The sequence below is a fragment of the Stegastes partitus genome, unplaced genomic scaffold (assembly GCF_000690725.1).
Source record: "Stegastes partitus isolate 25-593 unplaced genomic scaffold, Stegastes_partitus-1.0.2 Scaffold823, whole genome shotgun sequence".
Classification (NCBI taxonomy): Eukaryota; Metazoa; Chordata; class Actinopteri; family Pomacentridae; genus Stegastes; species Stegastes partitus.
The window spans coordinates 79,687-92,751 of record NW_007578554.1 but is presented as its reverse complement, the minus strand read 5'-3'; the positions used below and the strand labels follow the sequence as shown (position 1 = coordinate 92,751).

At 46.2% G+C, this 13,065-nt stretch overlaps 2 protein-coding genes across 3 annotated transcripts in view; one reads left to right on the top strand and one right to left on the bottom strand.

Annotated features, from left to right (window-relative positions):
• LOC103365266 (alpha-tectorin-like) overlaps nucleotides 1-9,829 on the top strand; it is a 13,907-nt gene extending 4,078 nt beyond the window's left edge. The window contains exons 7-18 of the mRNA XM_008292669.1: nucleotides 457-470; nucleotides 589-832; nucleotides 1,004-1,160; nucleotides 1,251-1,335; nucleotides 1,413-1,475; nucleotides 2,687-2,886; nucleotides 4,377-4,511; nucleotides 4,591-4,778; nucleotides 5,704-5,855; nucleotides 7,157-7,402; nucleotides 7,491-7,653; nucleotides 9,770-9,829. Of these exons, the coding sequence (XP_008290891.1) occupies nucleotides 457-470; nucleotides 589-832; nucleotides 1,004-1,160; nucleotides 1,251-1,335; nucleotides 1,413-1,475; nucleotides 2,687-2,886; nucleotides 4,377-4,511; nucleotides 4,591-4,778; nucleotides 5,704-5,855; nucleotides 7,157-7,402; nucleotides 7,491-7,653; nucleotides 9,770-9,829 (1,707 nt within the window). The remainder of the gene's footprint in view (nucleotides 1-456; nucleotides 471-588; nucleotides 833-1,003; nucleotides 1,161-1,250; nucleotides 1,336-1,412; nucleotides 1,476-2,686; nucleotides 2,887-4,376; nucleotides 4,512-4,590; nucleotides 4,779-5,703; nucleotides 5,856-7,156; nucleotides 7,403-7,490; nucleotides 7,654-9,769) is intronic.
• A 2,207-nt stretch (nucleotides 9,830-12,036) lies between these two features.
• Nucleotides 12,037-13,065, bottom strand: part of prelid1b (PRELI domain containing 1b) — a 6,533-nt gene continuing 5,504 nt past the window's right edge. Inside the window, exon 5 of one of the 2 annotated variants that reach the window (XM_008292650.1) lies at nucleotides 12,037-12,753. In XM_008292650.1, the coding sequence (XP_008290872.1) occupies nucleotides 12,487-12,753 (267 nt within the window). In that variant the 3' untranslated portion in view covers nucleotides 12,037-12,486. The remainder of the gene's footprint in view (nucleotides 12,754-13,065) is intronic. The other variant, XM_008292651.1, reaches the window with a different exon arrangement.

The following is a 13,065-nucleotide window of genomic DNA, read 5'->3' as shown; positions in this document are numbered from 1 at the left end:
CTAAGTAAGCTAATGTTAGCCACATTACTACTGCTAAGAAAGCTAATGTTAGCCAAATTACTACTGCTACTACTATCAAAGCTAACGTTAGCCACCCTACTAGTGCAACTACCATCAAAGCTAATGTTAGCCACATTACTACTGCTACTACCATAAAAGCTAACGTTAGCCACATTTCTTTTTTTATTGTATTGTGTCTCTTTGTGATGGTTTCGTGTTTGTTTTTAGCGATTTTGTGTCTTTCTGGTGATTTTGTGTCTCTATGTGCTACTTTTGTGTTGTTTTTTGATAATTTTGTGTCTCTTTGTGATACCTTGGTGTGGTTTTTTTTGATGGTTTTGTGTCTTTGTGGTGATTTTGTCTTTGTGTTTTGATGGCTTTGTGTTGTTTTTGATGCTTTTGAGTCTCTTTGGGGTCATTTTGTAGTGTCCATGAGTGTCTTTGTGTACCCTGCAGCGCCACCATGAGGTGTACAGAGTAGCTTTCAGTGAGGCATGTTGACCAGTAGAGGGCGCTGTGATGTGTGCAGCCCTCAGCAGCACCTCATCATGTTGTTTGTGGGTGTTTGTGTCCCTCTGCCTCCGTCAGTTGTGTGTTTGACAAAATCTGCACTGTGACCGGCCACACTGTCATCAACATCCTCGGCCAGATGACGGTCATCGAGGATCGCTGTTCCTATTCTCTGCTGTCGGCTCCGTCAAACCCAAACTTCCGGCTGGTGGGCAACTTCCGGGAACGGCGGCGCACCGACGTGAGCTTCTTGGAGAGCGTCACTCTGCAGCTGCGTGACGTGTTCGTGAACATCCACTTGGAACAAGGCGCCAAAGCTCGGGTAAGCCGGCTCCTTTAACCCCGTGAACTTGTGGCTGTCACATTTCCCACCACAACACAAAGTCCTGCAGCTCTGTGGAAACACAGCAGCCATGAAGAAGAAGACACAAACCCCCGCCGTGGCCTGTTTGCGTGTTTGCATCGTGTCACTTGGCATCTCGTTACTTTGCAGCTGAACGAGTCGGTGCTGAGGCTCAACAGCTCGCTGCGGGACGTCCAGGGCGTGATGATGTCCAAAGACCACCGAGGCGTCGTCGCCAAGGTGTCGCTCGCCAACTCCAATGTCTCCATCTTCTTCGACGGCAACACCGCTCAGATCCGGATTCAAGGTGCGGATGATGAAATGGGTCATTTGGGGATGTGTAGAGCGGTCCGGTTTGGTGCCGACCTCGCTGACTTTGTCTCCTGAACCCGTCCAGGTCCCGTCGTGACGTCTCTCGCCGGTCTGTGTGGGCTCTCCGGTGGGTCTCCAAATCAGCTGACGCTCCCTGGCAGCAACCAAAGGTGGGCGCTGACGGTAAAGTGTCAGGTGTTGCAGTGAGCGGTGGGTTCTGACCCGGTCTTGTGTTGTCGCCCTGCAGCTGCCAGACGAAGCACCAGCAGGCCGCCGACGTCGGCATCAACTGCACGGCGGCGGCTCAACGGTGAGAACGTTCAGCACTTGACCCAAAGTCAGGTTCTGTTAAATGTTTTGGCTGCGTTTGGAGAGTTTGTATGTTTTCACCCTTGGAAACCGTCTTCAGAGCAGCCTCGTGTGTTGTTAACCCCCCAAGAAGCCAACATGAAGCAGACCGTCCAACCAGTGAGTCCAAAACGACCCAAAACCACCGAAGATGTTCTAATGGGAAGGACAGTTCACTGGTTGGGTTTTAATGGAGAAAAAAGTCTTGTAAAAACAACATACACGTTAAAAAACTAATAATTTGGGTTCAAACTGAAAACTCCCCTCAGTGATTTTAGATCAAATCTTAATCTCAACTTTAAATGAAATGCGTGCCGGTTTGACAGATCTGTTACAGAACCGTGTCCATGGACCTGCCACCATTATTAAACAAAGACCTAGAACTAGAATCACATCGTACCGGTTGTTTTTAACATAACTTTGTCTCCTATTTTTTATTTTACATTCAATGTCCAGGCTGTTCCATGTGTTCATGTCAAACCTTGTCTGGTCCATCTTCACCACATCAGGTTCTGCTGATGTTTGAGCCTCAACAGTTGGTGAAATGTGACCAGAGACTGGGTTCTAGTAGAACCATGGATCCATCCATAGATAGACACTGACAGGACCTTTCTCCAAACTGGTCTCACAAAGCAAAAAAAAATCTCCAAAATGAATCAAAATTTGTTTAAAATGACTCAAAACGTGTCCAAATGGACTCATGTTGGCATTTTGACATGTAAAACTCTCTAAAAACCAGAACCTTGTCTGGTCCAGCTTCACCACATCAGGTTCTGCTGATGTTAGAGCCTCAACAGCTGGTGAACCATGGACCCATCCATAGATCGACACTGACAGGGACTTTCTGGATCAACACCAGAATATTTGAAACTTTCACCCATTTTCAAGAACCAGTAATTAAAACTTAATCCCTGGTATCTGCTGGGAATAACCTCGTGTTTCTGACTGCTTTACTTGTGGGTGTACTGAACCCTGAAGACGGTCTTCCAGGTGAACAGAAGAGAAATCCCGGTTTTGACAACGTCTGAAATTGTCAGACTTCAGCCAAAACGTTTGAGAGAGCTTCGTTTAGACTCTGGTGCAGCAACGCTGAGCTTTTGATCTCTGTGATGAACTAAGTCGATGAACTGAGGCTCAGCTCACGTTTTCAGTCTGTTGCGTCTCATTTTCCAGCTGCGGCCGCCTGATGCAGCCGCCTTTCGTCGCCTGCCACAGCAGCATCGACCCGCAGCCCTTCATCACCGCCTGCAACCGGACTCTGTGCAGATATCCGGCGCTGGATGGCCTCAACTGTCAGTTCCTGGAGGCCTACGCTCGAGCCTGCCAGCTGCACGACGCCTCGCTGCAGAGCTGGAGGTCCGCCGCTCGCTGCCGTAAGACCCGGCCCGGTCCAGCACGGAGCCTCAAGGCGCTCCGCTGGGTTCTGGAGGAATCCATCTGTAAAAAGTCTGGAAGTGAAAAGTGTTTGTTGAGGTTTCTGAGGTCCAAGATGACTGACTTTGTGGAAAGATCCAGAGAGTCTGTTTTTAACCACAAAACGAAGCGACGATTAGAACAGCTGCTGATTGGTTCACGGGTCAGTTAGTCGCTGCAGCTGGAGTTTGATTCGCTGGTTTTACGCTGGAGCTTGATCAACACGTGTCGTCTTATCTCCCTTTAGCTTTTACAAAATACCACAATGTACATCTGAGCAGAAACAAACGATTTGCCGCTTGTCAGAAAACGATGTCGCTGATGACCTGCTTCAAAGCTCCAGTGGCCGGATGCTAAACCTGCAGGGACCCGTCATGTCCACGACTCAGAAGTTAAAGTATTCGTCTGAAATGACTCAAACTCAAAGAAATTACTCGAAAACTGTCCAAAATGAAGAATTACTACAAATTTCTTGCAAGAATACTCAAAATATTTCACTCAGAATCGTAAAAGGGGACTAAAGCGACTCCAAACGGGCCTGAAATGACTCAGTCTGTCCAAAGGAGTTCAGAGTATTTGTGAAACGAGCAGATTTCTCCTGTGATGGTTTCAGTCCGTTGAGAATCAGCATCTCAGTGATTTGGTCTTTTTTTCTTTTTCCTTTATTCCGCCTCCTGCTCGAGCGTTTCCGAGGCTGCGTTGGCGGTTATAAATGAGAGTTTGTCAGCAGATTCAGGTTGGTGACGCATCCATCAGACGACGCTCCAGCGTTTTGTCTTTCAACAGGATCAACAGCATTTTAACGTCTGAAGATAAAGTCAGTAGATTCGAGTATAACACAGACATGGAGGCTCATTTCTAAAACCTATTGAAACTCCAGTAGATGATCCGTCCGTCTCTTACTGTCCTAAACTCCATCAGCCGACCCACGATTCAAGACGTCCATCTGCTATTTCACCAGCTTTGATCGACCATCACTCCCATTTCTACCAACACACGGAAGCTTTCTAAACATCAGTGATGTCATTCAGATGACAACATTGATCAAATAGATCCGATGCATAAGAGAGGTATTTTTCTAATTTTTTTTGAAAATCCCACTTTAGTTGTCGTGTATTTTGTCTTCAGCAAAAAGCTGAGTCTTGATTTCCAGAATTTGCTGCGTTCTCTCTGTTCACCAGAAACCTCTGAACATGTGGAGACTCTAGGACGTAGACTTCAGGAGATATGGACGTCTAAAAGTGGCATCTTGCTTTTCTTGAAAGTTTCAATCGGTGAAAAATTATGAAAATGTTGGATTTTTAGCTAAACAAACAACAACAAAAAAAGAGGCAGATGTCAGTTTCTGATGCCAAAGATCATTCCTGGAAGGTTTCACCAGATTCTGAGGTGGTCCGTCCACCGCCTTGGCCGACACCCGACTCCAGTAACTCAACGTTTCTCTCTGCAGCCTCCCCTGAAGCCTTCTGTCAGGACAGGACCTGCAGCGCTCACGAGTTCTGCGGCGAGAAGACGCCCGGCGGCGACACTCGCTGCTTCTGTCGGGCCATTTTTGCCTCCAAGTACAAGTCTGAAGACAGTTTGGGTACGACGGCGGCGACACGAACAACAGGCCCGATGACGGCAGCAAACCTCTAACTGTGATCTCTGTTTGTGGCGTTCAGGAGAACCGACGGTGTGCAGCGAGAGCTCAGCTACCGTCTCTCTGCTCGACTGTCTGCTGCAGGACAAAGGCATCAGCTACTCCACCTTACACCTGAACAACGACACCTGCAGGGGTCAGATGGACGAAGTCACCCACATGGTGACCTTCAGCTACAACAGCAGCAACACCTGTGGAGCCGACGTCACGGTGGGTTCTTTACTCTCCACAGGCTGGAAAAACCAGTCAGAGCCCCCTGATCAGCTGATTTATCTCCACGACCTTCCCTGTATGTCATGAAAACATTTGACATCCAGACTGTGGACATTTCCAGAGTAACAGGATCATCTTGTAGACATGATTCATTCCAATACCTTCATATTCTAACTCTGAATGTATCTTCTGGCTCTGAAATGCAGAAACCACTTTGGTGTTCTCATGTTTTATTCAACAGTTTAATGTCAACGATCAAACCAACTTGTTTGAGAGTCCGTCAGGTTCTCCTCTGATAGTCCTGGTTCCATCCTCAGACTGTAATCAACAATGATGGCGTGTGATCTGGTATCAACACCAGGGTTTGAACTTTTCAGTGGATAGAACCTCAAATTTTACATTTTGTGTTAAAATATGACTATATTATAAAATGAATCCTGTCTGTAGATGGTCCTGGTATCAAATGTAAGTAAAAATGGTCCTTCCATTGTCTAGAACTGGTTCTGACCAACCACCATCACACATGCTGATGTGAGCTTGAAAAGTTTACCCAGAATGCACTTTGTACAGTTTCCTCTGGTGAATGATCAGAAACCAGAAAAAGTTTTTTGGTCTAATTGGACCTAAATGGAGCTTTTTGTCCATTAGACTAGACATTGTGTTTGACAGACACAAAACATCATCACAAAGACACCATCCCAACTGTGAAGCACGGTGGTGGCAGCATCATGGTGAAGCACGGTGGTGGCAGCATCATGATGAAGCACGGTGGTGGCAGCATCATGATGTGAAGCACGGTGGTGGCAGCATCATGATGAAGCACGGCGGTGGCAGTAGTACTAAACTACTAATAACTGACTTAATTCATTAAATAAACTAAAGATGACCTGTAATAACAACATCTACTCGTGTCACTCTGCAGTCCAACAGTAGCAAGATTTTCTTCACCAACACCATCAAGACCACAAACGTCTCCTCTGGAGTCATCACTCGCCTCGACCAAGTCCACATCAACTTCTCCTGCGTCTACACTCAGCCGGAAATCCAGTTTACGTCCTTCAGGATCAAAGACAGGTGTGTGGAGGCAGCTGCTGGCTTCGGTTTGAAGGAGTTTAAACCAACTGTCCACTTTATTCATCCAGAAAACGACATGAATGTTCGTTAAGTTGTCCTTCTTGCTCAGACGTTGAGTATTTGCAAGTTAAAGTACCCGAAATATGTTGAAATATAGTTAGCCAAGCACATACCTGATCACGATATGATTTTACAAATTAAATCAAACATCTGAAAAGAAAGAATCTCTCACTGACTGAAGGTGGCTTCGCAGTGACATAAATCACTCCAAAAGGCAACAACTGGACAAAAGTTTCATGTCCAAAATGACTTCAAACTTGTCAAAAGGGACTAAAAAAATGCCCATAACGCAAAACATGTCCTGTAAACTTTTTCAAATGTCTGTAAAATCTCCACAATGACTCTGCATTTGCATACAGTTACTCAAAATGAGCACAGTCCAAGTCAGAGGCTGTCGAAACTCATCCAGGACTCCAAATGTATTTAAATGACTCTGCATTTGTCTAAAACCATGAAAGCTAAGTCACAGTTCGTACAGTCAGAATCCGTCTAAACTAACTGCTCAGGAAGTTTCCCCAAATTTCTCAAAATTTGTCCAAAATGACTCAGAAATGGTCCAACATGACAAAGTGAGATGAAGTAACTCTGACATCGGAGGGTCTTCCTGGACGTTGTTCCAGCTGATGTTTGGTCTCTCTAGAAGCTTCTCGGAGCTCAGGCGACTCGCAGCTTCTCCATCAGCATCGTTGTGAGGCGTTCAGGCAACATCGGTAAACCACAGTGTCTGTCGACAAGCAGATGTTCGACCAGGCAAGATTTTTAGGAATGACTGAAAACCGTTAATTCAGGGTAAGATTGTTTAAAGTCTTGTTTCGATGTCGATTTCTACGTTAGCGTTGCGCTGGCAGAATGATGGTCGTTGACCGACTGCAGCCGTTTTCAGGAAACACTTAGTCTGACTGTTTGGAAGCTCGACGAACGCAACGGCCTGAATGAATCCAAAGATTTTGTCACTAAGCGATACATTGCGATACATAACCCATAACACCTGGTTGTTTGTTAGCCGCCCTGGAGAGCCTGTCGGAACTTATTTTTGATGCAGATGCAGAAACCTACGAAGTCCCTCGTGACTGATTCCTTCCTTACAGAGTTGTCCAAGTCCTCCGCTGAGTATCCGGTATTTTTTCTTTGTATGTATCAGTTTTCTCCGTACGTTGCAGCCCGACTGAAGCGCCACTTGCTGCCTCCTTGTGGAGACGAGGTGAAAAAACCTTCTAACGGCGAGTGTGTTTGCTGTGCAGCTCTGTGTTCCAGAAAATCACCTCCGGAGCTTGGAACTACAATCTGACCATGAAGGCCTACAGCGACCCCGCCCACACACAAGCTGTGGATCGGAACACCGAGTTGCAGCTGAACCAGAAGATCTGGGTGGAGCTGGACACTGTGGGGCTGGAGGGAGGCCTGGTGGCCCTGGTGACCGACTCCTGCTGGGCCACCAAAGATCAGCAGTCAAACTCCACAAAGAGACACAAGCTGATAGAGAACGGGTGAGACTGGCTGCTGCTCCCACGTGTTCACTGATGAATGTGTTTTCTGATCGATTCCTGAAAAGAGTTTGTTCTCCTGGTGGTTCAGCTGTGCCAGTCCCGGCGACCAGACGGTGAAGGTGATGGGAAACGGACTGGGAACCTCCAACTCCTTCTCCTTCAACATGTTCCAGTTCTCTGGGAGCTCTGGTGAAGTCTACCTGCACTGCAAACTCCAGCTGTGCGTCAAAGCCAAGACGAGCTGCGACCCGGTACGCCTCGCTGCAAACACACCTCGACCCATGAAACCTCAACCAGAACCTCCTCAGAACATCTGGTTCTGTATCTGCAGCACCTTTAGTTTCTCTAATGAAGCAAAGTTTCAGCTTTTGCTGTCAGTATTTTCAGAGTTTGTTGTTTTTTTTGTTTTAAATCACCTTAATGGACTTTTTCCATCATTTCTGAGCCTCAGAACTTCATCAGAACACCAGATAGACACATGACATTTAGGAGGAAGAACACATCTGGGTTCTGCTAGAACCTGACACCAGATCAGTTCTACATCCATCCAGGTGTCTCAGTCTGAACACTGGACCTGGTTCTGTTCATGTCCTCTGTCAGCAGCTGCTAGCATCAGTATTATGGGATGGATCATAGTGGTACCAGTTTAATGTTTATGACATGGAGTCATAGAAACAATCAGTGGTACCCTGGATGTGGTTCTGGTTCTGATCAGTCACCACAGGAAACTTTACAAAGTGCATTCTGGGTAAACTTTCCAGGCTCATATCAGCATGTGTGATGGTGGTTGGTCAGACCCGGTTCTAGACAATGAAAGGACCGGTTTACCTCCAGAACCTACCAGAACCATCTGTAGACAGGATCCACTCTGAGGAAACACTGTTTTGTAATACAGTCACATATTAACTGGTGAATGAATCTTCTGAGTGTGAAACGCAGAAACAGCGTTAGTGTTCACATGTTTTATGTCATAGTTTGGACAAATCAACATGGGTGGATGTAAAACTGATCTGGTTTCAGTTTTTAACAGAATCTGAAAATGTCATGTGTCTATCTGCTGTACTGATGAAGTTATGAGGCTCGGAAATGATGGAAAAAGTCCATTGAACAGTAAGATAAAAAGTACCTCTGACAGTATTGACGGCATGAAGGTAAGACTTTGCACGGCTTCATTAAATCTGTTAAAGCTAATGTAGCGTTCTTTCAAATCAGCTGATTCTGAGGAGGTCAGGGGGAACTTTTTCCAGATCTGATTAGTTGTCTGTGGTCTGATCTCTCTCTTCACTCTCAGCTGTTGCTGACATTTAAACTCTTGGTACTGAATAAAATATAACAACATGTAATTGGAGGCTTCTGCAGCAGAAGGTCAAATGTTTGCTCTCAGCAGCTTCAGTCCAGCATCAAAGAGTCTGTGTTGGTCTCCTAAAGTCTGGACTTTGTCTTTACCTTCCAGAGCTGTGGAGGAAATGGTCGGAGACGCCGAGCTGCCAGATATGGAAGCGACGCCGGCGCCTTGATCAGCATGATGTGGAGTAAATAGGTGAGACACAGAACGACGGCGACAGAGAAAAGACAGCCAACTCAGCAGAAACATGTCAAACCTCAGTGACTCCACAGATAGTACAGACGCTCAAGTTCAAGTGGGACTGGACCTGTGCGACTATCACTGAAATGTGCAATCCCTGAAAACTGCTTCACCTCACCGTAATCACATGACTCCAGTTTCCTCTGACGTCAAACTAAGAGCCGTTAGTTCAGAGTGAATTCATTAAAATTCAGGCCCCACAGCAGCAGCTGAATGCAGCTGAAGTCTTTTATTCTTTGAGGTCTTCAGTACTTCGTATGTCTCCCTGTATTGTTGATGACACACTCAGTCCCAGGAAATCACAGCTGGGTTCACTCTGGCTGCTTTGAGCTGATTTGGGGCCTGAATTTTCCATGTAGTCTTGGTAAAACGTTTGGATGCCGATTGGAGGAAATAGTCTGCAGGTCAACTTAGAAGTCATGCAGTTACTGAGAGATGACACCAGCTGGAATCCTTTGACTTCAAAGTGAGATTACACACAGACTCTCCTCTGTTGGACTCTAAACGTTTGAATTGACTCAAAGCCAGTCCACGTTGTTGTCACAGAGCTGCAAAGTCTGTGGAAGCGTCACTCGTGTGATGAGTTTGTATTTCCACCAATCTCCACGTGGTCAACTTTCTGAGCTGCTCGGTGAGTCAATGCCCCAGTGGCCCCTGTAGCCTGACAGTCAGGGATCAGGGCTGACTCTCAGCCTCTGGAGGCCACTGGGTGGAGAGAAACCAAAGGGATGTGACCCAGAGAACAGCAGGACTTTCACACTTTGGTCTGGTTGTCTTCTCAGGTGGCTTCCACAGCGACTCGGACTGACCGACAGGCTGCCGACCTCTGCGATGATCCCTGACTTTGACTGGTCCTGATGCAGAGCCTGGATGTGTGAAAGAGGAGCTCAGCTGCTCTTCCAGAGGAAGTGTTGTGAGGGCAGGACCAAACTGTCGTCTGCGACGGCTGATATTTACTCTGTTTCATTGTGACACGGTGGAGGGAAGTTTGTGGGCTGCGTCTGATTCATCGGTGGTACATCTACTCTGCTGTAACAAACATCACTACATCTCCCAGCATGCCTCGGGGCACGTCAGCAGCTCCCAGGAGGGCTAGAGGCTGTCAGATGTTGGCTTAGAGTCCAGGCCTCCATCCGTCTTTACTTCTTGTCCTGTTGGAGCTGAAGGTGTCTGAGGCACAAAGATGCGAAACTATCGAGTATTTCACGAGAACAAAGATCCGAGAATCCATCAGGACGCAGTCATTCGTAGATATAGTCTGGGGCATAAAGGGCTTAAAGGGGAAATAAATCTTTGAAGTTAAAAAGTGTGAAAAAAAATCCCAACCAAGTCTGAAAATATTCATTTTGTAGGTGAAACTCTGCGCGGCTTCATTAAAGTCACTGTGGATCAGATTGTGAGGCCGTCGGGGTGGAACTTGGTTCAGACTTGGTTGATTTCAGAGGAGAGACCAAACCACTGTGAGTCCTGAGCTCATTCTGTCCAGCAGCTGAAAACATGCTGCCTCTGAAGTGGGAACATCAGTCCACATTAGTTCCTGTTCTGAAAGTCCAGCGTTGCCATGTTTTGAGTTTTTCCTCTTGTGTTGTTGTTGTTGTTGTTGTTGTTGGGAGCAGTGTTTGTTTTCAACTTGCAGCTGTTCTCCTTCTGTGTGTGTTCAGCATCCAAAAGACAAAAAAAAAGAAGGAAAAATAAATAAAGGATTGTGGGTAAAAAGCAGCCTGGTTCGGCTTCTTTGTGGCTCAGACAGCGGCTTGACTTTTCCTGAGCTTTAGTCGGAAGCAGCTGGACGTTCAACCGACTCTCAGCAGGTTTGTTTGAGTTCTGGGTCAACGTGGTGAAGCCTAGTTTCTCTCCGCTCAAACATCGTGTGCGCTGGAGTGTTTTTCAGTGAACTATTTTCCAGGAGATCAAACATCACATCCTTCTGAGGTCAGATAAAGATTTCACCAATGTTTCTGTAGAAACATTCTTCCCAGTTTGGCCAAAATAAAAATCCACAACAAAAACTACAGTTCACATCTGTTAATTTTCTTTGACTTTGTTTGGGTACCAGCTCGTGTGGGGATTCCTCATGATGCTCCACCTCCGTGCTTCACTGTCAGGACCATGATCCACTGTGGTGGTCCTGGTCAGGTTCACACCAAACATCTGGACTCCATGTGAGCCCAACACATTGATCTCCATCTGACCAGAGGATGTTCTCCAGCATCCATCAGGCTTCTGTTCATGTTCTCTGGTGAACTTTGATGTGGAAGTTTAGCTGTGAGCAGCAGCCAGGTTTAGTTCTGCTCCTCCGTCCATAGAGGCTGATGTTCTGAAGTGTCCTTCACACTGTGTGAGCTTCACACTAACTCTGGTCTCCATTGATCAGCCCTGTGCCAAGTCTGAAGCAGCTGCCTTTGTCTGGTGTCCACAGCTCCATAGTGACAGTAGTTGACTGTCCGTGGAGTCATTGTAGGAGGACGACCACTGCAGCCCTGATCAGTGCTGCTGTGGCTCCTTCTGGACCTCCTGGTTCCTGCTCACACTGGGCTGCACTGGGTTCTGGCTGCTCACTGATCTTCTGGATCCTTTTCCATCTTTGTCCAGTCTCTCAGTCAGATGTTTCTCCTCCTCTGTTCAGGTCTTCTCCATGTGGAGCCATGATGCAGACATAGATAGACACAGTCCAGAGGTCCAGAACTGAGAAGGTTCTGCTGCTCTGTAGAACCATGTTCATGCAGGTGGACTGTTGGAACGCTACCGCTCAGCTCAGAAGCAATGCAGTTACTGAGAGCTGACAGGAGTTTGAATCTTCTGTTTTCTATTGTGTGCATGAAGAACACCGACAAAGACGTTGTTTTAACAGAGTGGCATCAGCATCGGCAGCAAAACGTCCCCGAACATGAATGAACTGAGGTATACAGTGCAGCAGATAAAGGGAAAGAAGTTCAAATGAACACACGAGCATCAAAGCTGCAGTACTTACCGGCCTGTTTGGGAAATACCATCAGCTGCGTGAATCAAACGGCAGCCAGATTTCAAGATGGCAAAACTAGAGTCACAGTTTTGGATTTACGACACTTTTTATTACAGTATCATTGTTTCACACATTTTTGACGCCTTTTAATGTGAAAACAGGAAGCATCTGTGCACCTCGTAAACAGAATAAAATGTTCATTTAACTCTGGAATGGAAAAGCAAATTAACAAGATTCATTTCATGTTGTTGGAACATAAAAGAAAACACACTGATATCTGTGGAATCACAAGTTTAAGGTTTGATCTGAGCAGCAGTGGAACGACTCTGTACCTAAACGCTAAACTAAGAACTACTCCCATGATGCATCTGTTCCCGATAATTCTACAAACACCATCAACACACAGAGATTAAATCAACGATGTGTAAAGAAAACCAGCGCGACTGAAATCATTTGGAGAATACTGCAAAATAAAAACAGCGTTTGTGTAAAAATATAAAAAGTGACGACAACAAAGTATTTAATCAGGTCAGGCTTTTACTTTGAAAATTTGGCATATTTTTCAGTTACAGTAATAATGTTGTGAGATGAGGACAGCAGTAAACTACAAAGATGTCTAACCAGCCCCAAGGATTTATCCTCACAACTGACGTGATGCCCCGCCCCCTTGGTGCTGACTCGCTGCCAGCAGACGAGCAGGGCGGGTCTCTGGGTGACGGTGGGCGTGGCATGCGGTGGTGGTGGGAGGGGCTTCCCTGATGACCCTCCCTGGTTGCCGTGGAGATGAGGAGGGAGCTCAGCTGTCTGGGTGATGAGAGTATTTTTAGAATTATTGTAAAAATTAACACAAGAACAATGATTTAAAAAATAAGAAGAAAATAAACACCTCATTTATGCTTTTGTTTGTTATTTAGTTTTTTTCACTCCTTTTAATGGACTTTTTCCATCATTTCTGAGCCTCAGAACTTCATCAGTACAGCAGATAGACACATGACATTTAGGAGGAGGAACACGTCTGGGTTCTGCTAGAACCTGACACCAGATCAGTTCTACATCCATCCAGGTGTCTCTGTCAATCTGTTTTTATTCCAACGTGAGACAGAACGACACAAACAA